Here is a 27532-nt window from a genome sequence, read left to right on the forward strand (position 1 = left end):
TTATGATGATTTTTTCTTATGGATTTTAGATATCAAAAGTAAATTTTAAAAATGTAACTGGGAAATAACTATACTAATATTTATTAAAAATTTAAGAGCAAATATATTGAAGTTTTCAGCTTTTCAATAGTAATAGACACATAGGAAAGACACAGAAACATCTCTTGGGACAGTTTCATGTGTTTTGACACAACAACCCACTGAGAGAATTGTTGAAGCCTTTATCTACCTTTTCTATAGCTGTGAGATGCAGCTTATTACCTAGAATGCATAAAATTGACATTGAGATTATTTTTGTACAGTATATCTGAAAAAAACCTAAACATATTTTCAGTTAAGGATTATAAGGCTGTGAATTATAGAAAGATAGGAATGGCTTAACTGTATGACCCAAAAACAAAATAAACATTTTCTCTACACACACACACACACACACACACACACACACACACACACACACACACCCACCCCTCAAAGGAAATTACCCAGAAACTACAATGATCCAACTATTTAATAAATCACTAGGTGATATTTTTGTCAAATGTCCCTTCTTGACCCTAAAGAAACTTGTGGTCATTTCTATTAACTTTCAGTCCTAACATGACTAGGACCACACTGCATCTATGTGAAAACGTGTGAAGAGTAAAGGGGTTTCTTTGAAAAGAAGTGGTCTCATGACCTTCCACTACACATACTTTCAGAATCACTTTACCTGCATGACACTGACCATTAAAAAAAATAGAGGAGGTTCTCACTGAGAAAATGATAAACCATTATTTTAAAGTACAGCCCACAATGCAAAAATAGCTCTGTGAAAAAACATGTGCAATCCTTGTATTTGTTAAACAATAATGTTTCTCCAAGTTTTATTATCCAAATTAAATTTTGGTTTACATTGCTTATGGCTAAATTGTATATAAATGAGAAAATACTGAACATTGATTATAAATTCAATGTATTTAGAAAAAGAAGACAAATGTTAATTGTTGGCATTTTTTTTCAGTCTCTTGAAAATCTGATGCATCATTCAGAGGAAAACCCAAATCAGATTCGCCTATTGGCACAGACACTTACAGATGGAGGAGTCATGGATGAACTGATCAATGAGGAGCTTGAGACATTTAATTCTCGTTGGAGGGAACTACATGAAGAGGTATGAGGATAAGTGGAAAATTTCTTTAATCTATAGTTTATAAATGTATGAGCTAGACAGCCTTTTCCAGTAAACGGAAAAATGATTTCAGCTCAGGACAGTCTCAGATTTTACAGCAGTGAGTGAATTCTTTTGACATGCGTGTGATTCTTCTTAGAAATACATGGTTTTAACAGGAAGTATGATTTTTAGCAGGAAGCTGAGACATACCAAGAAAAAAATACCATGACACGACTTATAAACTAATATTTAATGTATTCTCTTGGTGTTCTTATTGCTATGATGAAACACTGTGACCAAGTCAATTTGGGGAGGAAATGGCTTATTTCAGGTTACACTTCCATCACTGAGGGAAGTCAAAAGAGGAACTTGGAGATAGGAGCTGATGCACAGGTCATGGAGGGTGCTGCTTATTGGCTTGCTAATCATTGCTTGCTTAGTCTGGTCTCATGCAGAACCCACTACTACCAACAAAGGAACAATACTACCTTCAATGGGTTTGGTCCTCTCAGAGTCAATCACTAATTTAAATTATGCAGGCTTGCCCACAGCCTTATATTGTGGAGGCATTTTCTTGGTTGAGTTTAACTAACTCCTTTCAAATGACTCTAGTTTGTGTCAAGTTGACATAAAGCCATTGAGCATATATGTTATTTATATTGTATCCTGAAGTAACATGGTTGAATTACTTCACCTGAAATAATATGTATTATTATGTAACTTTCTTTATCTTTATTCCCTCCCACTCTTTTCTATTTTACATTTTAGTTTGTCCCCCATATAATTATTTCCACACATTGATTGTGATCATTAATAATTTGCTAATAATATATATTTCAATTGGTACACTTAAAATTGTATAGTCAAAATGATTTAAATTGTTAATATATGCCTTAATAAATATTCTCTTGTTGTGAAGAGAAATCATGATGATGTCAACTTTTAAATAGGAAAGCATTTAATTGGGATTGGCTTATAGTTGGAAAGTTTAATCCATTGTCATCATGGCAGGAAGCACAGTGGAATGCACACAGATAGGGTGCTGGGAAAATAAGTTGAGAGTTCAACATCTGGATCCATAGACAGCAGGAAAAGAGAAAGCCACTCAGTTTGGTTTGGGCTTCTGAAATTGACAAAGCCTTAATTATGCTCTTTCCTCTGGACCAAGCATTCAAATATCTTAGCCTATGGGTCAATTCTTACTCAAATTACCATACTACACACACACACACACACACACACACACACACACACACACACACTCACACACACGTAGGCATGTTTTATATACATATATATATATATATACGTGTGTGTATATGTATATATATATATATATATAGTATTCTTATATGAGGATTCATATATATGGCATGACATACCTAACAAGCAAACAAAATAATCTATATCTTCAACTAACACAATATTCCTCATAGTCTTCTAGATCAAAAAAATAGATTTGTCCGAAGAAAACATGTATAACGATACGTAGTTTATAATCAGTTTCCTGAACATTTCTACTTCTGAGATACTGTTAACCTTTTTGTTTACATGTAAAATTCACTATTGACCTTATTATGTGAATTTTAGTTTATCAAAAATCCATCACTTCCATAATGTGTACAAGGTATAAGATTTCACAAAAGGTATGGAGGAGAAAAAGATAGAAGGTTGATTATATATTTATATAATGACAGGAAATTCCAAAGTAGGAAAACTTGTCTTCATCTTTATTTAATCTATGTAAGCAGATGTTATTACACATTGGAAAGGGGGATATTTTAACAGTATTTTCCCCTTCAATGTTTAATTCACTCTACTGAATGTAAATAAAATTAGATATTTCTAGATATAACTTGAGTGATTAATTATTTGATTTTGTTATGGAATTTAAATGCCCTTTTTACTAATATTTGGGTGTTATTACCAAATAAGAAATTGTGATTTAAATTAACTAGTTCAAGTCTTAAATAAACTTAAAAACCCTACTCTTAATATTTAGCAACTGTACACTTTCAATTCATTCTGTTTGGAAAGTAGACTTTTATCTCACCAAGTGTTTGTATTATACTTGTGTATTCAATAAACTCAAGATCCAAAACTCTTTTTTTACCCCAGACATTAATTTATGGTTATACTCTACCTGTGATAATAATATAATCTGAATTTCTATAGTCCAGAGTTGTTAGTACATGATTTTTAATAAGCAAAGATGTGTAATGTAAACAAACAAGCAAAAAACCCTCTAATAATATTGAGTTAGTTTTAAGTCTGGTTTGTATACCCAGGGAGACCCAGTGAGAGTTTGATAAAATTTTCAATTATTTTTTCACCTGCAAATAGTTATCAATTGGAGATAACTTCTAGATAAGGATGGAGGCTTGTGTTTAATTGCCCTGTTAGCACTAGTACCTCTCATCTGGATTAGACCTGGGTAAGCACTGCATACTAACATACTCTCTATGAGTTCACAGTCCAGTTGTGTCTACATGGCCTTCTTTTCACATTTTGTTCAGTTTCCATTGGCTATTACAATCTATCTGCCTCTTCTATAGAGTACAATTTTATCAAGGTATCCCATTTAGCACTGAGTGCTTCAGGGCTTCTCACTCACCATGTAATATCTGACTGTGAGTCTCTATTTTTCCTCAGTTGCTGTAGGAGGAAGCATCTGTGATGATGGCTAAGCAATGCACTGACCTATGAGGACAGCACGATATTCTTAGCAGGCATTTTATGGGTGTATACCTTAGCAGAACTATAGCATTTGGTTTTCCTCTTGGTCCATTTCCTACCTAGCATTAGGTCTTAGCTACCTGAGCAGTGTTAAGCAAGAGTTCTATCTTATGCATTGAGCCTCAAATCCAGTCAATGAACTTCTGTGCTACTATTGCAAGAGGATACTTTGGAAGCAAGTCAGCATTATATGCAGATGAAAATGTCTATTAGCTGTGCTGGTGTTTAATTTTTGCCTCTGTCAGTATAGACGGTATATTCTAGTACTATATATAAACAGTGTTCCTAGAAATGAAGGCTCTAAGTATGCACTTCTGTTCAATAACCTGGATTATTGGGGGTTACTTTTTATTGGTGATTTCATTTATTTGCATTACAAATGTTATCCCCCTTTCCAGCTTCCCATCCTCAAACCTCATATCCCATCCCCAATACCACTGTTTCTATGAGAAAGTTCCCCCACCCACCCACTTTATCCTCACAGCCCTAGCATTATCCTACACTGGGACATCAAGCTTTCACAGGACCAAGGACCTCCTCTCCCAGTGATGCCTGGCAGGGCTATCCTCTGCAACATATGCAGCTGGAGGCAAAGATCCATCAGGGTATACACTTGGGATGGTGATTTAATCCCTGGGAGCTCTGGGGTGTGGGTCTGGTTTGTTGATATTGTTCTTCTTATGGGGTTGCAAACCCCTTCAGCTCCTTCAGTCCTTTATCTAAGCCATCCATTGGAGTCCCCATGCTCAGCTCAATGGTTGCCTGTGAGCATCCACCTCTTTATTTGCCCAGCTTTGGCAGAGCCTCTCAGGAGACAGCTATATCAGGCTCCTGTCAGCAACCACTTCTTGGCATCAGCAAAATTCTGGGTTTGATATCTGTATATGGGATGGATCTCTAGATGGGACAATCTCTGGATGGCCTTTTCTTCAGTTTCCGCTCCATATTTTGAACCCATATTTCCTCCTGTGAGTATTTTGGCAACCTTTCTAAGAAGGACTGAAGCATCCACACTTTTATCTTCCTTCTTCTTGAGCTTCACGTGGTCTATGAATTGTATCTTGTGTATTCCGAGCTTTCAGCTAATATCCAATAATCAGTGTATACATACCATGTGTATTCAGGGTGTTTTAATCTAGTTACATCCATCTGCGTAAGAATTTCATGAAGTCATTGTTTTTAATAGCTGAGTAGTATTCCACTGTGTAGATGTACCACATTTTCTGTATCCATTCCTCTGTTGAAGGTCATCTGGATTCTTTCCAGCTTCTGGCTATTATAAGTAAGGCAACTATGAACATAGTGAAGCAGGTGTCCTTGTTATGAATTGGAGCATCTTTCAGGTATATGCCTTGAGGTCATATAGCTTACTCCACACGTAGTACTTTGTCCAATTTTCTGAGGAACCTCCAGACTGATTTCCAGAATAGTTGTAGCATTTTGCAATCCCACCAACAATGGAGGAGTGTTCTTTCTCCACATCCTCCCCAGCATCTGTTGTCACCTGAGTTTTTGATCTTAGCCATTCTGACCATTGTGTTGTGGAGTCTCTTTTGATTTGCATATCCATTCTTTTTGTCTATGTCTTTTTATTGGAGAATTGAGTTGATTGATGTTGTGAAATATTAGGGACCAATGATTGTTGTTTCCTATTATTTTTGTTGTTAGAGGTGTAATTATGTTTGTGTGGACATATTCTTTGGGGTTTGTTAAAAGAAGATTCTTTCTTCCTTTTTCTAGGGTATAGTTTCCCTCCTTGTCTTGGAGTTTTCCACCTATTATCCTTTGTTGGGCTGGATTTGTGGAAAGATATTGTGTAAATTTGGTTTTTCGTGGAATTTCTTGGTTTCTCATTTATGTTAATTGAGTGTTTTGCTGGATATAGTAGCCTGGGCTGATATTTGTGTTCTCTTAGGGTCTGTATGATATCTGCCTAGGATCTTCTAGCTTTCATAGTCTCTGTTGAAAATTCTGGTGTAATCCTGATAGGTCTGCCTTTATATGTTTCTTGACCTTTATTCCTTACTGCTTTTAATATTCTTCCTTTGTTCTGTGTGCTTGGTGTTTTGACTATTATATGAAGGGAGGAATTTTTTTTCTATTCCAATCTACTTGGAGTTCTATAGCCTTATTCTATGTGAATGAGCGATTCTTTCTTTGAGTTAGGGAAGTTTCCTTCTATAATTTTGTTGAAGATATTTACTGTTCCTTTAAGTTGGGACTCTTCTCTCTCATCTCTACTTTTCATTATGTTTAATCTTTATCCTTACACTTTGTCCTGGATTTCCTGGATGTTTTGTATTAGGATTGTTTCTTGCATTTTGCATTTTCTTTGATTCTTGTGGCAGTGTTTTCTATAGTATCTTCTGCCACTGAGAGTCTCTTCTATCTCTCGTATTGTTTGTGATGCTTGTTTCTATGACTCCTGAAATCTTTCCTAGGTTTTCTATCTCCAGGGTTGTCTACCTTTGTGATTTCTCCATTGTTTCTCTTTCCATTTTTAGATCCTGGATGGTTTTGTTTAATTCCTTCACCTGTTTGGTTGTGTTTTCCTGTAATTTTTTAAAGGTTTTTTGTGTTTCCTTTTTAAAGGCTTCAACCTTTTTACCTGTGTTGTCCTGTATTTCTTTTAAAGAGTTATTTATTTCCTTCTTAAAGTCCTCTAACCTCATCATGAGATTTGTTTATAAATCTGAATCTTGATTTTTCAGTGTGTTGGGATATCCAGGACTTGCTTCTTTGGGAGAACTTGGTTCTGATGATGCCAAGTGGCCTTGGTTTCCCTTGCTTAGTTTCTAGGGTATGCTTCTTCCAACCTGGTTATCTCTGGTGTTAACTGTTCTTGCTATCTCTGACAGTGGCTTAACTCTCCTGCATGCCTTAGTATCAGCACTCCTGGGAGACTAGCTATCTCCTGGAGAGATTTGGGTACAGAGAGCTGTGGCACAGTGTCAGCTCCAGGTACAAAAGGAAACCGGAAGAATCCTGTCCAAGACTTTTCCTTATTTCCTGTGTCCTAGCTCTGGGTGGGTTCCTCTTGAGCCAGGTATTTGGACAATGTGTTGGTCTTTCCTGTGCTCTCAGGTGTGTTTGCACTCCAGGGAGACCAGCTCTCTTCCAGCGGACTCTGTGTACAGAGCCCTGTGGCACAGGTCAGCTCCAGGCACAGAGGCAATTCCAGCAAGCTCTTTTTGGTATCCAGCAATATTGTCTGGGTTTGGTGTTTGTGTATAGGATGGATCCCTAGGTGGGGCAGTCTCTCGATAGCCTTTCCTTCAGTCTCCGCTCCACTCTTTGTCTCTGCATTTCCTTTAGATGGGAACACTTCTGTCTTAATATTTTTGAGATTGGTGGGTGGCTCCAATCCCTCAACCAGAGGCTCTGCCTTCTGGATATCGTTTCTATAGGTTCTCTCTCCCCTTTGTTGGGTGTTTTAGTTAACGTGATCTCTGTTGGGTCCTGGATAACTCTTGCTTTCCTGGCATCTAGGACTTTTTAGTGGCTACCCCCATTACTCCATCCCTCTGCAACTCATAGATCATATGAAGCTCAAGAAGGAGGGCCAAAGTATTTTTTGAGGAATGCGAAAGATTTAGAACTTTGTATTTGAAAAATAGTTGAATTTTGTAAGCAAAATTTCAAGTAGGATCCTGGAATAGATTTTAGAGGTAAACAATATTTGCAGCTGGGCTAGAGATATTTTTTTGTTTTTTTTTATACTTCTGTATTATTTATTTTCCTATTTTGTTTCGATTCATTATCAGAGACTTATTTCTGTAGTTTAGCTAGACTTGGCAGGGAATGAGGAAAATATGGATCCTAAAAACCTTTAGTGGGAATGGAGACTACAGGATAGCACTGTAGATGCTCTCCTGAGCTACAGAAGACACTGTCCTGTGTGCAAGATGTCTGCAAGTCAAAGGAATTAGAGTTGATCACCATCAGCTATGAAGATAATCTTGTTGGTCTTGCCATTCCCCAAACTGTCCTGGCTTCCACAATGGCTTTCACCTTCTTTAAGACCACCTGTTTGCCATTCATCCACTCAGTCTTGGAATTCAGGTGAAAAACTAGGAAAAGTTGGTGCTTTGTCCAGCATATCTATGGACAAGCCATCAGGACCTGCTTGCCTCAGGTTGAAGTTCTCACCCTCAGATTTCATTCTGTATATGGATATGCTACTAATGTCATTGCAGCCTGTGAAGTTGCCACACTGTCAAATGAGTTCTGCAATAATTCTGTGAAAGGAGCAGCCTTTACACCCAAATCCTTTTTCTCTGGTTATCAGAGCACGAAAGTGCTGTCTTTGGAACTTAATTTGCAAACAGCTTGAAGGAGATGAGGCCCAAACGCTTGCTGTCAGCCACAATGTCAAAGATCATAGTGAGGTTGACTGTGGCTGCAGCAAGCAGTGACAGGGCATAGCATCATCTGAAAAGCCAAGACTTTCATTCTGTATAGAAGTAGAAAGAGGGGAGAGTAAGAAGAGATGGGGAGACACAGCATGACTGCAGTGCATAGTTCATTAACTGCTTACCCAGAGTTAGTGCCCTAGGGCTATGTCATTTATAATCCGGTATTTATTTGCAGGGGGAATGTGTGGGAAAACACCCTTTAAAGTTGTTTCTTTCATTTCCTTTCCACTGCATTACTAAAAACTTATGCCTATGCATGGAATTCACTGAAACAGTTTTATCCTGTCCTTGCATCATACTTTATTTGGCAAAGTTTTATGCTATAGAACATGAAATCTATGCGGAAGTTAGTCTCTTGATGACAGTGTGTAGCATAATTTATTTATTTTTTTTATTAACTTGAGTATTTCTTATTTACATTTCGAGTGTTATTCCCTTTCCCGGTTTCCTGGCAAACATCCCCCTAATCCCTCCCCCTCCCCTTCTTTATGGGTGTTCCCCTCCCCATCCTCCCCCCATTGCCGCCCTCCCCCCAACAATCATGTTCACTGGGGGTTCAGTCTTAGCCGGACCAAGGGCTTCCCTTCCACTGGTGATCTTACTAGAATATTCTATGAGGTCAGAGTCCAGGGTCAGTCCATGTATAGTCTTTAGGTAGTGACTTAGTCCCTGAAAGCTCTGGTTGCTTGGTATTGTTGTTCATAAGGGGTCTCGAGCTCCTTCAAGCTCTTCCAGTTCTTTCTCTGATTCCTTCAACGGGGGTCCCGTTCTCAGTTCAGTGGTTTGCTGCTGGCATTCGCCTCTGTATTTGCTGTATTCTGGCTGTGTCTCTCAGGAGCAATCTACATCCGGCTCCTGTCGGCCTGCACTTCTTTGCTTCATCCATCTTGTCTAATTGGATGGCTGTATATGTATGGGCCACATGTGGGGCAGGCTCTGAATGGGTGGTCCGTCTGTGTCTGTTTTAATCTTTGCCTCTCTATTCCCTGCCAAGGGTATTCTTGTTCCCCTTTTAAAGAAGGAGTGAAGCATTCACATTTTGATCATCTTGAGTTTCATTTGTTCTAGGCATCTAGGGTAATTCAAGCATTTGGACTAATAGCCACTTATCAATGAGTGCATACCATGTGTGTTTTTCTGTGATTGGGTTACCTCACTCAGGATGATATTTTCCAGTTCCAACCATTTGCCTACAAATTTCATAAAGTCATTGTTTTTGATAGCTGAGTAGTATTCCATTGTGTAGATGTACCACATTTTCTGTATCCATTCTTCTGTTGAAGGGCATCTGGGTTCTTTCCAGCTTCTGGCTATTATAAATAAGGCTGCTATGAACATAGTGGAGCACGTGTCTTTTTTATATGTTGGGGCATCTTTTGGGTATATGCCCAAGAGAGGTATAGCTGGATCCTCAGGCAGTTCAATGTCCAATTTTCTGAGGAACCTCCAGACTGATTTCCAGAATGGTTGTACCAGTGTGCAATCCCACCAACAATGGAGGAGTGTTCCTCCTTCTCCTCATCCTCGCCAGCATTTGCTGTCACCTAAGTTTTTGATCTTTGGGCTAGAGATAATTGATATGGTTATGACAAAGGCTCTTGCTACCTTCTGCCCTGGACCTACGAATTTGTTTCTGACTAAATTAAAAATTAATGGACCAAATTCTTTGGTGGAGAAAATTTTACAGCAACATAACTTTGCATCTTTGGTGTGGTTGCTATTGATAATGCCTATTCAGGTATTAGTAAAAGTAAACAAGTGGGGCAGAAAGAAAGTCAAAATGTACAGGTGAGAGAGGAAAATAACATTATGAAGTCTACTGTTACATACAAGAAACATGCTCTAAGAGAAGCTACAATTGTTAAGCAGATTAATACTCTTAACTGAAGGTCCACTTTACACTGTGACAAAGAGAAAAGGTGTCTGAAACAATGGAGACCTGTATTAAAAACCTGAGAAGACAGGAGGCTTTGAGAAACCATTTTGTGAAGCTTTGAAACTGAAGCTTGGGTTGTTATTGTTGTTCATTGTGTTTTTCTTTCATTACAGTGACAGACATGTCTCTAACATAATTTCTAACTAATTCATTGAGTATATGATCCTGGGTAACATTTTGAGTTTTCCATTTCCTCATATGTGATAACTGATATAATTCCAAAGAATTATTGTGACATACTTATTGGGTAGGGAGCCACTAGGATCATAGCATATATTCAATAAATGACATGATTTTTTCTTAATTTTTTCTGGATTATATGTTAAAGTATGCATCTTCTAACAAATAGACACGTGCAAATATGTTTAACTATAGCATTAAGGAAAACAAATATATTCTAGTATTAAATGCAGCAAAATCTGCATACTTGTAATAGTTCAATGCAAAGCTAACAGGATTGCACATGTACTCCTTATTAAGGAGTAGAAAATTGTTTCAAAAGTGTTAAAGGATAAGCACTGAGTAAGAAAGCTATTTAGTAAGCAATCAAGCATTTTGATGGGTAAAAAAAGTTATTTTCTAAGTCTTAACATTAGGTGTTTTCCATACTTGCTGCTGCAATCAAGTAAAAAATGCTAAAAGAACACTAAATATACATTTGAAATGAAGTTGAAACTAACACTAATCTTTACTATGAGTATGTGAATGATATATATATATATATAACATTGTAGAGATTTAGCATTTGAAAATACAGTTTTATACTTTTTTGAAAAACTATATTCTCTCCTAGATAATACCATTTAAATTTTTGTGCTGATATTTAAATATTTTTTGGGAATTTAAATGTATTTTTATAATTTTTAATATAAAAACTTCATTCTTGAAATACTTTGTCCACATCACTGTCATGCCTCCCTTTTCATTCAAGATTTTCCTGTTTTCTTCTGTCTCAAATTATTTATTTGTTTATGTTATATATTATAAATATGTATATACACATATATATGCATATTATATATGTATATAGATGTCATATATGTGTGTATGTGTTCGTGTGTGTATAAACTACTGAGTTCATTTGATATTGTATATACATTTGTCCTATGTTAACCTATTGGAATATACTTCGCAGGATGTCATTCATTAATTTGCCCTCATTTAGCAGCCACTGATCAGTTATTCTCTTTATCTAAACTGATACCATGCTGTATTTTCCATGTCAGTATTTTCATGACATATGTCCTAATTGTTCTGGTCAGACAACTATATTGTTGAGATTTTGGGGATATATGTTCTCTGTCTTGACGAAGTAACACTATGGAGCTACAAGAATCTTGCTCCTCAGGCAGTTGCAATCATTCCTGACCCCCATTTTACAATTTTCACTGGTGTTTAGGGTTAGGGATCTTGTTGCTGACATGTTGGCTTTGTACTTCTCTCTTTGTTATTTTGTTTGTTTGTTTGTTCAGTTTTGTTCTTGACCAACTGATGATTAGAAACCAAGACTCAAGAATATAAATTGGGTAGTTGCTGGAATTACTTAGATAATTCAGAAATGTCTAATCTAACAATGTCAGTAGTTCTATTACCTTTGTTATTGTCACTGGCTATCTAGTCAGGATATGTTATATAATAGTCAAGAGAAAGAAAGTAATTATGGTCAAGAATTGTAACTTTGTTTATAAGTCATCATTTGTTTTGTTATTTCCAGGCTACAGAAAAACATTTTCCTTTATAAACTAACTACTATTTCATCTAAAGATGAGCTTTAACCCATTTTCTTCTCAATTAAATGCTTATGTTAGAGACTTGAAGGGGTTTTTATTGCCTACCTAATGTTTCTTATAGCTGCAATTATGCAGAGGTAAGGTAATGTTCAATTGCCTGTAAAATCAATCATACAGCCAGGGATTTTATTGCCTATGAATATTTAAAAGCGATGTGCTATATCCCATTCCTAATTTCAGAATATGAGTTTGCATTCAAATAAGAAAAAATTATTTCAATCATTTTAAAGGCATCATGTACTCTTCATATACTATATTTTCTAGTCATAGAAACCATTTGGAGGATGATTAACAAACCAGAAAACAGCTCTAAATGCCATATAAATCACATAATTTTAAAAATCCTATGTGGTTTTATTCTCTCCACAAGCGATCAAATTTTAAGACGCTTAATAATAGTAGTGGTAGTATATTGGTTATCCAGGCCTTAGTACTGTTCAATATAAGTGCTACTGTGTTCTCTTTCTGTCCCCAAATTGCCTAATTGTTTGAAACCTTTTACATACCCATTTTATACAAATGCAATGAATATCAAATCTGTAAATTGGCTAGATGCTTGTCAGCATTTAGATTCAAATGTCTTTGTAGATGGAACCAAGGTACAAGAGCATTTCACTATATTACCTCAAGCCTCTATGATCCTGGGTTTGTACAGAAGATAAGATATTGCAAAATGACTAATATAAGCCATGTATTCTTTCTGATTTTCTATATAGTCAACTAACTGCAGACAGAAAATGTTTAAAGCATATTTACTTATAGTGATCATATACAGACTATTTTTCTTGACATTATACCCTAAAGAACATGATATAGCATATGTTTCTTAACATTTATACTGAGCATCACAAAAAATCTAAAAATTGTAAATACAAAACAAAGAGATATGTATATTATGTGCAAACACTTCATTCATATAATGGACTTGAGTATCTATTCACATAATGATAGTTATGGGTGTCCTGTTGTAGATGTAGTGATAAATCTCTGTTGGGAATAAACAATTTCCCCATCTTTTCTTTCACTTTGAGATAGCTCACTTTGGGGCCAAAGTCATAATCCTCCTGTATTTTGTCCCACAAGTGCTAGGGTAACCATATTAGTGTAGGGACATACATTTTTTCTGATTTTTCAACTTAAAAATAAACGTAGATCATGAGTTTAAAAGTATTAAAACTAGGGTTGGAGAGATGGCTCAGGGGTTGGGAGCACTGACTGTTCTTTCAGAGGTCCTGAGTTCAATAACCATATGGTGGCTCACAGCCATCTGTTATGGGACCTGACATCTTCTTCTGGTGTGTCTTCAGGCACCAACAGTGCAGTCATATACAAAAATAAAGAAATCTTAAAAAATATTAAGACTGAATGGAAGTGGAGGAAGAAACCAAAAGGAGGGAAGAGATAAGAAGCATGAGGAGGACTGTTGAATTTATTCAATATAAACACTATACTTACACTGAAATATGTTTATGAAATTTATCACTATGTGTGAAGAATATATGACAAATATTTTAGGAATAATTAAATAAAAGCATAGATTTTAGAATATTAAAAATTATAACTGTATGTTTAGAAGTCCAATGGTAATGTAGTTTCTCATGAAATTAGTGTTTTTACTTTTTTTTAGGTTTTGGAATTTTTTTTCATTTTTATTTTATATTTTCTTTTCTCTACTAGTATTATTTTATCTCTATTAAAATGATTTTTTCACATATCTACCTATAAATTTATTTATTATTTTCCATATGTATGCATGCGTGTGTGTGTGTGTGTGGGTGTGTGTGTATGAGTGAGTGTGCATGCTACAACATGCAATTAGTGATCACACAATAATTTTTTGTTATTTTTTATTCTACATTTATGTAGGTGTGTTCTGGAGATCAAGCTTATGTTATAATCTTTGAATAGCTACTGTCTTTACACACTGACTTATCCATCCTATAGTCCCTGTTTATAAATTATTTCCCTTACACCAAATAAGAGGCACAGAGTAACAAAGAAAAATATTGAACTGGTAAATTCTGCTTTAGTATTAACTGTCATGACAGATAGCTGCACAGACCCTTTAATTGTCCTGGATAATTTTGACAAATTGTTCACTCAGTTTTATATCTTCCTTAGGATAAATAATCTAGAATGATTAATATTGATTCAAGGTACACTGGAAAGTATTGGCTTTGTGTCAATTACATGGTTTAATTTTACTGCAAAGTCTTTTGTCCAAAAAAAAAAAGAATATGCTTTGTGATTTTATTACTTTTTTAAAAATTGCTAAACTATGATAGTGATTTTTATGCTTGTTATTCAGTGAGTCACAATTTATTTCAGTTCTTTTGCTGTTACTTATGTATAGTATCAAATGTAATTCCAAACTATTTTTCTAAAATAGATTTGATAATAGTAATATGCATTGCTAGAGAGAATCAGGCTACATTTCCTGAAATACCTTATGCTCTATGACCCAGGAAGATGTCTAAGAGATATACATTGAAGCATCCACAATAGAAGAGATGTAGAAATAAGCATTTACAGGCAGGGCGTACAAGTAATCTACTTATGAGCACCCTTGTATTACCTGCATTAAATCTAGCAAAACCTTTTCTTTCCATGAATCAAGACAATTGATAGCAAGTAAATCTAAGTGTCAGACTCAAGCTGTAAGGGGAATTTGCCACGTATTTTGGAAAAAAAATGTGGCCAGGGAATAGCCAAATAAATGAATAAATTAAAATAACTACAGAATACTAACCACAAGTAAATGTGAAATACTTTATCAGAAAAAATATCTTCTCCACAGTCATTGGTTGGTCCTATCTGACGTTAAGCATGCACAAAGAAAGCAAAGCCATCAGTAATCAGCATAAATAAAAAGGAGCAAAACATATGACAAATACTGGAATTAATTGATATTATACAATTTAAATTTTACTTTATGCAGGGCTAGAGAGATCGCTCACTGGTTAAGAACACTGACGGCTCTTCCAGAGGTCCTGAGTTCAATTCCCAGGAACCACATGGTGGTTCACAAACATCTGTAATGGGATTTGATGTACTCTTCTGCTATGTCTTCAGAGAGCTGCAACATACTTAAAATAAATAAGATAAATATTAAAAATTTATATTACAGCATAATTTGAAATAATGTGTAGAATATTGTATCAAAAAGTAGAGGATGAAAATGTTTTATGTTCTCCTTGTTTTTTTTTCTTTATTAATTAAACAGTTTTAATTTCAGTCTATGCCAAGTTTAGAACTCTTTATGTTACTATGTCATTAAGTGAATAAAATTTCAATAATATTGGCCTCTGCTTATAAATAGTTTGTTATCATAAGAATAGTATAATAGTAAAGACCAATTGATATATTAAAATAATGATATATTATTCTTATAGAATTATAAAGCTAATAAATATTGTGAAATGTATTTAAAGAGTAATATCTTATGGGTTATTGAATGCTATATTAATGGTATAGAGCTAGAAAATGGAATGTTTACAAGTTTCAGTGTTTAATACCCTTCCTGGGACTTGAAAAACATCTTCAATAATTTTGCTTCTCTCTATATATAATTTTCCCACATTCCAGGACATAATTAAAACAGGAGTAGACACTTCTAGCTCACCTCTCATTCAGTATTTCACTTACTTATTAGAGCTGCCTTCTTCAAAAGTTCTGGAGAGAAAAGTGAGAGATGAGAATAATCTAAAAGTAAAAATAAGACAGATTACAGACTTTGAATGCAGGGGTACAAGACAAGAGATAAGGCCTAGTAGTTTAAAATAGATAACAAGATAGACAAAACAGGTTAATTTGAAAAACAGTGGTAACTGCAGACAGTTTTCAGTTGAAGGAAAATCCAATAGAAAGACATAATAAACATGAAAAATCAAATAACTGTAAATAAGAGAAACAAAAATGAAAAGACTAACTTTAGAAATGATAAAATTAGGACTGGTCAAAGTTAAATTGTTGAAGAAAGAATGAAATACTGATTTATGATGAACACCATCCGTGAGAAATTTGTATAAAGCTTAGGTCCATGAAGCTATGGCTTGAGGAGCAGATAGGTAGTGTAAAAGGCAAATAGAATCATGTTTGTTAGTACAAGATCTTCCTCATTGTAAAGGTCCATTTTTCTATTTTATTGCTGTATTAGCTGTGTTTTTGCCTACTCTTTCTTGATTAGTGTAAGGATGTTTTTAACGAGAGGAATATAAATGGCAAATAATAAAGTTAAGGTTAATCTTGGGTCACATCCTTTCAAGGTTCCTTATGTTAACATCTGGTTGAAATTGTAAATGAGTGTAAATGTTACAATCATTTAATATTAAAAATAAAATCAATGATTTCTCTTTTAAAAAAAAAGAAGTTAAAGTGCTGGCCAACACTTCATAGCAAAAGAGCTCCTATTCAAATTTGCTGGATTCTACTTCAGTAAAAGCATGTCTCATAAAAATTTTTAATCACAATCCTAGGTTTCTACCCTACATTTATCATTCAGTTCCCAGATAAAAGAACTACAACTTTTTTTTTCAGTTTAACAACTTTATTTGGAACTTCCATAAACTCACATTGCAAAAAACAAACAAAAAAAAAAAACAAAAAAGCAATCCATATGAATACTACAATGGTGAAAATTCTTCTGTTTGTCCTGCTTCTTGTTACAAATGTGGCTGGCATGAGTGATATGATGAAGAATTTATGAATGCAATCATATTTCTTTTTCTCTTTTTAATTTTTTTCTTGGATATTTTACATATTTACATTTCAAATGTTATCCCCTTTCCACTCTTCTTCCCTCTCCCCTCCCCCTCCCCCTGCTTCTATGAGGATTCTCCCACTCCCACCCACCCACACCTACCTCTACTCCCTGGTATTCCCTTACATTGGGGACTCAAGTCTTCACAGGATCAAGGGCTTCACCTATTGATGCTGAACAATGACATCTTCTGCTAAATATGAGGCTAAAACCATGAGTCCCTCCATGTATACACTTTGGTTCGTGGTCTAGTAACTAGGGGCTCTAGTGAGTTTGGTTGATTGATATTGTTATTCTTCCTATGGGGTTGCTAAGCCCTTCAACTCCTTTATTCCTTTCTCTAGCTCCTCTATTGGGGTCTCTGTGTTCAGTCTGATGGTTAGCTGCAAGCATCCTCATCTGTATCAGTAAGGCTTTGGCAGAGCCTCTCAGGGGAAATCTGTATCTGGCTCCTGTCAGCAAGAAGTTCTTGGCAACAGCAATAGTGGCTAGGTTTGGGGGCAAAATATGGGATGGATTCCCAGGTGAGGAAGTCTCTGAATGACCATTTCTTCAATCTCTGCTCCAAACGTTGTCCCTATGTTTCCTCCCATAAGTATTTTGTGCTCTCTTCTATGAAGGACTGAAATATCCACATTTTGGTCTTCCTTCTTCTTCAGCTTCTTGTGGTCTATGAATTGTTTCTTGGGTATTCCCAGATTTTGAGCTAATATCCACTTATCAATTAGTGTATACCATCTGTGTTCTTTTGGGCCCGGGTTACCTCACTTAGGATGATATTTTCTAGTTCCATCCATTCCCCTAAGAATTTCATGTAGTCATTTGTTTTTAATAACTGAGTAGTTGAAGTGTTGATTTTTTGTTTCTACTTGGTTGACTTCAGCCCTAAGTTTGATTATTTCCTGCTGTCTACTCCTCGTGGTTGTATTTGCTTCTTTTTGTTCTAGAGCTTTGAGGTGTACTATCAAGCTGCTAGTGTATGCTCTCTCCTGTTTTTTTAAGGGACACTCAGAACTATGAATTTTCTTCTTAGCACTGTTTTCATTGTGTCCCATAAGTTTGGGGATGTTGTGCCTTCATTTTCATTAAATTTTAAAATCTTTTACATCTTTATTTATTTCTTAACCAAGTTATCATTGAGTAGAGCTTTGTTCAGCTTCCATGTATATGTGGACTTTCTGTCATTTTAGTTGTTATTGAAGACCATCCTTAGTCCATGTTGATCTGATAGGATGCAGGGGATTATTTCAATTTTCTTGTATCTGTTGAGGTGTGTTTTGTGATTGATTATATGGTCAATTTTTGAGAACTTACCATGAGGTTCTGAGAAGAAGGTATTTTCTTTTAGGATGAAATGTTCTATAGATATCTGTTAAATCCATTTGGTTCATAACTCTTTTAGTTTCTTTTTGTCTCTGTTTAGTTTCTGTTTCCATGATCTGTCCATTGATGAGAGTGTAGTGTTGAAGCCTCTTACTATTATTGTGTGAGGTACAATTGTGATTTGAGCTTTAGTAAGGTTTCTTTATGAATATAGGTATCCTTGCTTTTGAAGCATAGATATTCAGGGTTGAGAGTTTGTCTCGATTTTTTCTGGACCCATATCATTATGCCCATGCTGTAAGTTCCCAATGACCAGTGAGGAGCCGATTCCAATGCAAAACATGTAAGGGTCTTTACTAAGAGCTCTGGAGCAAAGTTTCTCAGACTCTCACTTTTGCAGTGGGTCAGAGTGAGAGCCCATAGCCTAGGGGTTCTGAGTTTTTATTATGGTTACAACAAACAGGGCATTTCCATACAGATCAGCAAGTTAATATTTTAAATATTACATTCCTGGTGCAATCTTCAGGAACCAAACCTGGAAGGCAGAACCACCTGAGAAATAGGATAGTCAGGTTATCTATTCTCTGCAGTATATCTTAGGCTTTCTACATGTACGTTGTAACCTAAGTGGATGTTGCAAAGGGGGCTGTGTTGCCATAAGGCACTTGCTTAGGAGGACACTTCGATTTTCTTTCTGGAATTGGAGTTTAGCTCCTAGTCTCGCACAAAATGGAGTTTCTTCAAAAAATGGAGTTGGTTGGGCTTTATAATATCATCCAGCAAAGGATCCTGTGTTTATTGGAAAAGTACCATTCCCAGTTCTCAGGAGTATATGTGATACTGCCTGAAAACTGTTTTATTCATGGATGATCCTTGGAGCCATTGTAGTTATCTCAAAAAAAAAAAAAAGATCATGAGAGATGCATTTTATATATGTCAAACAAAATGAGTTGTCTACAAGTCCTGGGCCCAGTTTTATCTTGAAAGTGTGATTCCTAATTTGAAAGAATTTCTGTTACCAAGGGATTTTTGTCACACTTACCGTGCTGAACTTACATTGCTAACCTTACCTCTGAGGGCAACTGTTTATCTAGCGATCATTACTTGACACACAACCAGCAAAGTATCTGTGACTGGTATCACTAGGCTTACTGTCACTTGAATAAATACCAACATACCTTACGTCACAGGCATCAGCATTGTTTGGGAATTTTCCTCATTATTTGTAACCCCTTACCTCCTACTGTTTATATTTACAATGTAATGGTCACTGCACTTTAGACTCCCTGGGATTCAAACAAAAACAATTAACAGATTAATCAGTGGATACATTCTTAGCATCGATTTCTGTCTGCCACTCATTATTCTTAGCTATTATTTTATTTCATATCCATATGTGTGTGTGTGTGCAAGAGAGAGAGAAAGAGAGAAAGAGAGAGAGAGAGAGAACCTATGCCTATGGTCTGCACATGCTAGGTAAACTGGCCCTATAACTCATGTGTGTACATGTGTGTGTGTGCGTGTGTATGTGTGTAAATAGTGAATGTAATTTGTGTACTGTACAGTGCAACAAAGGAAAGAAGGCAGTGTTGAATAGGGCGTTTTAAAGAAGCATTATTTTCATATTATTTAGCACATGCAGTTTAGATTTAATTTTCTGCTCTCTAGGCTGAAAATGATATATCCCCTAATAATACATATCTGCTCTTTCTATGATTATTACATTATTCCAACATAGAAGAATGTATAACTTAATATTTAAGATATGATTTTCCTAAAAAATATTACACTTATTCACTAGAATATTTACTGTAATCAAATATAGATTATAGTTTCCACCAAAAAACTACTTAAGTGATGAAAATGTTCACATTCAAAATTAATTTTCAGTCATGACCTTATTCATCCTCTATTAAAGGATAAATATTGCATATTTTTATGTTGAATCTAATAAGGGCCTTATAAAATATACCATTCCTTTAAAAATAATATTTCGTATAATGTTATTGGACTTATTTTCCTTTTGGAATGTATTTTCTCTGTTTTGTAATATATAATCATTTCAAATACATTTCATTCTTATTCTTAGAGATTTGGCACAATAAATTCATTCTTCCTGAGTTTCTTTTATAAAATTATTTTCTTATTCTTTGAGAACATTTTACAAAAAGTATTGTGACCATATTAACACCAGTCTCCTCTATCTCACTTTTCCTTCTTCCCTAAATTTTTGCCCAATTATTTTTGTCTTACCTATTTAGTCCAAAAGTATTTCTTATGTTACACAAAGGAGTACTACATGAGAACTGGAGCAATTATCAATTCAGTTATTTTTGCAGCATAAACAAATCATTAAAAATTTATTTTTAAAACATTTATTTTTTATTTTCTTATGTCACACTGGAGAACACATTAAAATATATTAGGTTTAAAATTATTCTCTTCTTTTCTTTTTGTACTTTCTTTCATTTAGAAAAAATAGGACAAAATGTCTTCATTTCCAGAGAGCCATTCCTAGGATTTTGTTTTCACTCTCACATAATTTTTTATAACTACCCTAAGATTTGCCATTTCTGTTGACTGCTACAATTCTTATTATTGCTGAGTGGATTAGCTAAATTTAGGAAATATCATTTTAAAATGACAATTAGTCATTGTTTTAAGATAAAAAATATACCTGATTATGGCTTTGGAGTTCCTAATTCCATTCAGCAGGTCAAGTGTGGCAAAGTGTCCTGCAAAGTCACACACGGGCTGGCATCCTAATGTGGCCTGCCTAATAAGATGTTTAGAAATAGAAACCAGCTTATGCCATGACAGGTTCAAAGCTTGGAGTGACATCAAGTCTTTTACTGCCTTAGGTAATCAAGCAATCCATGTAATCACTTTTTTATTGGCTGTCTGTAAGGTTAGACTAAGAAACAACCCACATCAGATCTTTTGTCATCATCTTTCAGGCTATGCCGTGTCATACAGTCCATTTAATCTTAAGAATGGAAATACAAAATTAGGTTTAGAAGCATAAATTTGAGGCCAGTTGTATGATTTAAAATTCTACTGCATTATATCCTTTTCAATTACATTAACATTCTACAAATGCTACTGATTAGTATGTTGGTTTTGCCTTTCGTCAGAGAAAGGACCACATTTAAACAATGCCTGATCACACAATTACTTCCTACTATGGTTGGAAGGCGTCTGTAGCCACCTGTCACAATGCTGACATTGTGTCATTAGTTAGAGATGCACTTGTCTGGATGAAGTCTTTGTATGTTGCAGTCTTTCCTAGAGAACAGAAAGAGAAGGCTCTTATTCAAACTATAAACACTGTTATCGGAATCATTATAAGAAGCAATTTGTTAGATGTTTGGACTGAAATAAAGGGAACTATTTTAATTGGGGCTTAGAGCAAGGTCTCAGTAATCAATCTAGGAATGTTTTAATAAAACTAGATTAGAGGTTGTTTTATATAATGTTCCACCCAATTTTTATACTTAAATATGGTAAGGAAGATTTATTCTTCAAATTTAACATCTAGAATAGGTTGTTACATTTTGGTTTCTATTTCCATTACACTTCCTTTTTTGGCAGCTTGAACAGTTTAGTTTTCTCCATTAAATAAATCACTTTTTACATCATTCATTTAGTCATGAACAAAGCTTTTGGTATTGTTCTGGAAACTGATATTCAGCAAAGATCCTTATTAGAGCTAGGGTCAAATGTAAATATACATAATTAATTGGAAACTACAGAAACTATGAGAACATAAAATAAATGACATAATTAGTGTTAAATAGAATAAGTATTCTACATCACAAACAAATGCCAAAATATCATATGATAGACATATACATTTCTATTACTAGGAAAGGAATGGAAGGCCAGATATGGTAATGATGTTTAAATATGATTTATAAATATGATTAATGAATGTTGTTTTATTTTCATCAAAAGTAAATTTGAAGCCTTACCTTTCTATAATGAAGTCCAAATAATTAAAGGGAATAAACAAATATTAATACTTTCAAAAATTCATTGGGAACATTAGAGTGATTTCTAGTGTTCTAGAAAGGAACAAGAAGAGAAACAGGTATTCATTCAAGCCCCCAGCTCCTTTTCACATTTTACAGATATATTTAATTGAATTTGTACTTGAGTAATAGTATACTCTACGATTAGTCACTTGACAAAGAATAATAGTATATCACATGTTTTTCATATATATGTATATGTTTGTTCAAATATGTATAATATAAAAACAGGAACACTTTGAAATCAGAAAGCAATCTCTGGGAAGCAGATTTATTAGTACAATAATATCACAATCAGGCTTATATCTTTATGTGATAGAGGACTTAAATTTAAAATGTTTTTTGACTCATTCTTTACCTTGAGAAAGATCCATTAAGGTATTAGATTGTTGAAAGTAGGCTTTGCAATCTCTTTAGAATGCTATTAATACTTGAAAAATGTTAAATTAGCCTAACAATATAGTAAATAGTGATTAACTACAGCTCTGTTAAGTTTGGTTCCTATTTTTTCTACTCCAATAGTATTACACATTCAACTCTGTTTGGATAATCTAAATTGTAAAGAAAAGTCGAGAGGGGAAACAATTTTACAAAGTGAGATAAAAATTATATTCAAAATAAATCCTTAAACAGATGGTTATCTAAATTTTTCTTTTTGAAAGGAGCTGATTCTGAACAGATTGCTTATGTGTCTCGCCAGTAGAAGTGGATTATCTGTCTTGAATTGGATTGTGATGACGGTGACCCTATTCTAAGTAAACCAAATCTCTTGAACTATATAATGAGATCAGGAGGAACATTCAGCCTGAGAACGACAGATTGCAACAACTGAGATGATTTTGCTAATGTTTTCTTCCAGCTTCTTCCTTTGATATGCATGATACTTTGACTTTTTTTCCTGCAGACACCTCTGATCCTGTGTACAAAGTGTACACATCTTTTCTTTTCTTTTTATTCATATAAGCAAAGCTGAATGAGTGCCCGAAAGCTGCGCAATCTGTCTTACAAAAAGGTGACTGTGGAAGAGTCTAGATTCTTCACTAGCTGTATGACAGAAATTGTAGTAAATGCATAAAGAACAGGTATTTAAATAATTCACTCTTATTTCTTCTTCTATTTAGGCTGTGAGGAAACAAAAGTTGCTTGAACAGAGTATCCAGTCTGCCCAGGAAATTGAAAAATCCTTGCACTTAATTCAGGAGTCGCTTGAATTCATTGACAAGCAGTTGGCAGCTTATATCGCTGACAAGGTGGATGCTGCTCAAATGCCTCAGGAAGCCCAGGCAAGTCATCCAAACCGAGAATGAGCATTTGTCTTTATTTTTATACTTTTAATGTTTCAACTCTAGTGGGGTGCTGTTGGTTTTCCTATTTAGGTATTATTTAAATACTTGCAAAGATGTTTCCTTTCATTTATTCATTGAACTATCTGGAAGTGACATCTAAAATAAGTCTACTTTAAGATTTATTTTCTGAATTATGCAGGGTACCAATTTTCAATAGAGACAATGAAACACAAGAGATCTGATATCGTGTTTACAAATGTTTCAAAATTATAACAGTCTAGATGAAAACCAAAGCATAGCAATTTATATGACACAGACATAATTTCATCTCTTCTTAAACGTTATTCTCAACCATTTCCAAACAACTCAAATTTGTAATGGTAAATAGTATTTCTAAAATAATGTTTCTGTCTTTATATTGTGCTACAAGTAGACAACAACACAGGATATTCAACCCGTTGATACTGATCATACTAGATGTGCTCATGTACACAAACTTACATACTCTCCTTCTTTGAATTCAATTTATGAAGTGTTTCTAAATACATTTTCTGGAAATGATATTGAAAGTGGAAATTAATTCTCTATAAATTGGAATTACATAAATAGATCCCACACCCTAATATATTTCATATGATATTATAAACTGCAAATTTCTGTTTTTAAGTAATGTGTAAATATGTGTAAAATCACATGCATATTATTATTTAAATGTTTTAAACTAAGTCATATACTACAAAGGGCAAATATGTACTTTTCAAAGCACACACACACATACATATATACATATATATATGTATATATAAATCTTACAACCAAGTATAAATGATATCTCTGTGAAATGATGTGAGGGTATTCGAAAGTGATGGGTAAATCCCATTGTTGCTTTTCTATCTTATTCATATATATTTTGGAAGCATTTCAGTTTAAAAATTTGATAGTTGTGTAACATATAGGAATTGTAGATTATGGCTACAAATGCCATTATGATTCATTGAATCACAATTTGTTGCTCAGAGTATCAATACATGTATTAGCATTCAGTAGCACACCACAGTTTCTACATTTAACAAATGAAGCCCCTCTGAACTTGGGTTAGATGATAGGAAATGTTTTTAATATGGCAAATTCAAGAAGCATAGATTCCTGATAAAATGTACACTATTACAATAGATGGAGACCACATTTAATGTAGAGAATTTTGATGATAAAATCAGACATGGGACAACAATAAATACTATAATGGAAATGGGGATACCAAATAATCACCGTTGTACATGCACTAAGAAATTAACCTTATAATAATCTATTCAAGTTCTGAAGTATTTAACACTCATGTGACTATTCAAACTTGACTCACATAGACATTTTAATAGTCAGAGTTAGGCTCTGCATGTGTGTGTGTGTGTGTGTGTGTGTGTGTGTGTGTGTGTGTGTGTGTGTGGCACATTGAAGACAGACTAATGTTTTTATTGGCTTAAGTAAAATGGGGAGCTTTTAAGGAAAAGCATATTGCCTGTTTGAGAAGAGAGTAGTATGTGACACTGGTTCAGTATCCTATAGAAAATAAGTATATAATATGTTATTTAACTCTGATTTCTCTCTATAATAAATATGACAATGTGAAACATTAGAGAGTACAAAATGCCTGAAAACCACTGAGCATTTATTTATTTGAACCTGTTTTTTTCCACAATGACTAAATAAATTGTTTTCTGTAACAGAGTTATCAATCACTAGTTAAGGTTGTGTTTCCAAAGGTTCTAGCTGAAGCTCCTGTTGAAGACAGAGTTGAAGAGTACAGAAGCTGTCTGAGAAATAGGAATTTAAATTATATAGCTATGTGTTATTAAGGGACTCCTAACTGTGGGAGAGGGAGGTGTCTCTGACACTTTTTCCTACTTTTAGGGATCCTTGCCTCCAACTGGGTTGCCTGGTTCAGACTTAATATGAAGGGAAGTACCTAGTCTTACTGTATCTTGTTAAGCACTGTTCAGTTGATATGCCTGGGAGAACTGTTCTTTTCTGAAGGAAACAAAAGAGTAGGGTAGGTGGTGCATAACTGGGAGAAGTGGATGTGGTGAACATGTGATCAGGTTATAATGTATGAGAGAAGAATAATTAAATAAATTTAAATAGAGATAAATAAAAATAATTAAAGAAAAGAATTTAAGCACAGTGTTTCAGACACAGGAGTTACTTAAAATGCCAGTAAAATTACATTTTCTTAGGTTTGTCTTTGTGGTCGAAATGGATTTGAATGTTTTATAGTGGGCAGAAAAATGTGAAATACATTTCTTTAAATGTAGTTCATAGCTCAGTGCCAGTTGAAAGATGAGTAGGGTTTGTGTCCCCTGTCAGAAATCACATTCTTGTTACATCAATGAGAAACAGAAAAAAAAAAACACGTGTAATATTTCTGTGGTTGCTAATCATTTACATAAACCTTAGGTTTTCTGGGAGATGCTGATCCAGGAGATCTGTGAGTGTCTGTCTCCACCGTGTGGTGCACTACTAGTTTGACTACTAAATAGGATTTCTAAATACCTCCTTCCTTTCCTTCAGTTTAAATTGAAAGCCCTGGGTCAAAAACCATCCTATCTGTATGAGAATACTTGCCATGTGACAAACTTGTGACAGTTATATCTTAGTACACATAAAAGTATATAAAGATGAATATAGTTTCTCTATATTTACATTTAGAAAGTACCCAGCTTAAACCATTATTTCCACTTTATCAATTGTCTAGCATGATTAGATCAAAATGCAACCACAGTAAATGAGTTAAAAATAAAGTCATAATTACAGATTTTGGTCTATCAGAAAGAGCTTAGGATTTCACTAGGAAGTTAATCTGACTTAAGGTGCAAATAATCAATTTTTTATTTCAAATAATTTGGAACAGCTTATTTTGACAGTAGATTTTTGGTGTATACACTCACAAAGGGTCATTTTTTCAGAATATGTATATGAAAAATTAATGGTGGGAATAAAATGCAATTGACAATGTGTTTACCTATTATACTTGAGATCCGGGTTTTAAGTGTACTGAAAAATAAATTGAACAACACACACATACACACACACACACACACACACACAGAGAGAGAGAGAGAGAGAGAGAGAGAGAGAGAGAGAGAGAGAGAGAGAGACCTAGACCCAGACCCAGACCCAGGCACAGGCACAGGCACAGGCACAGATACAGACAGGGATGAAGAGAAAGGAAATAAAGAGATTTGAGCCACTCTCACCCAGCAAAATAGATACAATGGTTAATACTATACAGTAGGCCTGAGTGCTACAATATACAATTTATGACTTGTCAGTTTTCAGTGACTTACTTTTATTTTCTTTTATTAACTTATATTTTGCTACAGAAGATATGAAAGATTAGAATCAGATAATCCATCATTTATTGTACTTTGAATGCATAAATTCTTGTTAGAAAGTAAGATAATGAGATGTGTAGTTTTCTCTTATAAGCATAAAAATATGTATTTTAAGACTTCTGTTATAGTATCTTAGTGTAAAATGACTCTATAAATTCTATACATAAAAATAAAGCTATTTGTATCAAATAATAGTTGGATGAAAGAGGAGAGATAAAATAACTAAAAACCATTTCATAAGCTAATGAAATCATCAAACAATAAACGGAAAGGATATTTCTAATTAGTAAGATTATTGTTATCATCTCCATTGTTTCCAATGGAGATTAATGTTATGTTTAAGAGAATACTTGGACAAGCTATTTTCATTCTTTTTGGTTATGAAAATGAAATGTGACTACAAATGCAAAGGGATTCAATTTCCAGAGAGGAATGCTTTATCACTCTTCTTGTCAATTTATGAATTTCAATTTTACAAAATGAAGTAAAACTGTATTCAAATGTCTGTCTTTTTCTGGTTGTTGAATTTCTATAATATCATTTTGAAAATTTCAAATTTATTTACTCCTGATCATAATTATATTTTTCATATTTCCCCATGTTTGAAATGTAAAAATCATTCAGGATTCTTCAGAACATTTTTTCCTTCAATTACATATTCTTCTGGATGTAATTTCAAAATTACGGTCTATATTTGAATACAATAAATCCAAT

General features: G+C 34.4%; 1 protein-coding gene across 11 annotated transcripts in view; it reads left to right on the top strand.

Moving 5' to 3' along the window:
• Nucleotides 1-27532, top strand: part of Dmd (dystrophin) — a 2367748-nt gene that overhangs the window by 984845 nt on the left and 1355371 nt on the right. For all 11 annotated transcript variants that reach the window (XM_063279795.1, XM_063279798.1, XM_063279800.1 and 8 more), the window contains 2 exons: nt 1004-1153; nt 23265-23426. In XM_063279795.1, coding sequence (XP_063135865.1) covers nt 1004-1153; nt 23265-23426 — 312 coding nt within the window. The remainder of the gene's footprint in view (nt 1-1003; nt 1154-23264; nt 23427-27532) is intronic.

Source organism: Rattus norvegicus, chromosome X (genome assembly GCF_036323735.1).
Source record: "Rattus norvegicus strain BN/NHsdMcwi chromosome X, GRCr8, whole genome shotgun sequence".
Classification (NCBI taxonomy): domain Eukaryota; kingdom Metazoa; phylum Chordata; class Mammalia; order Rodentia; family Muridae; genus Rattus; species Rattus norvegicus.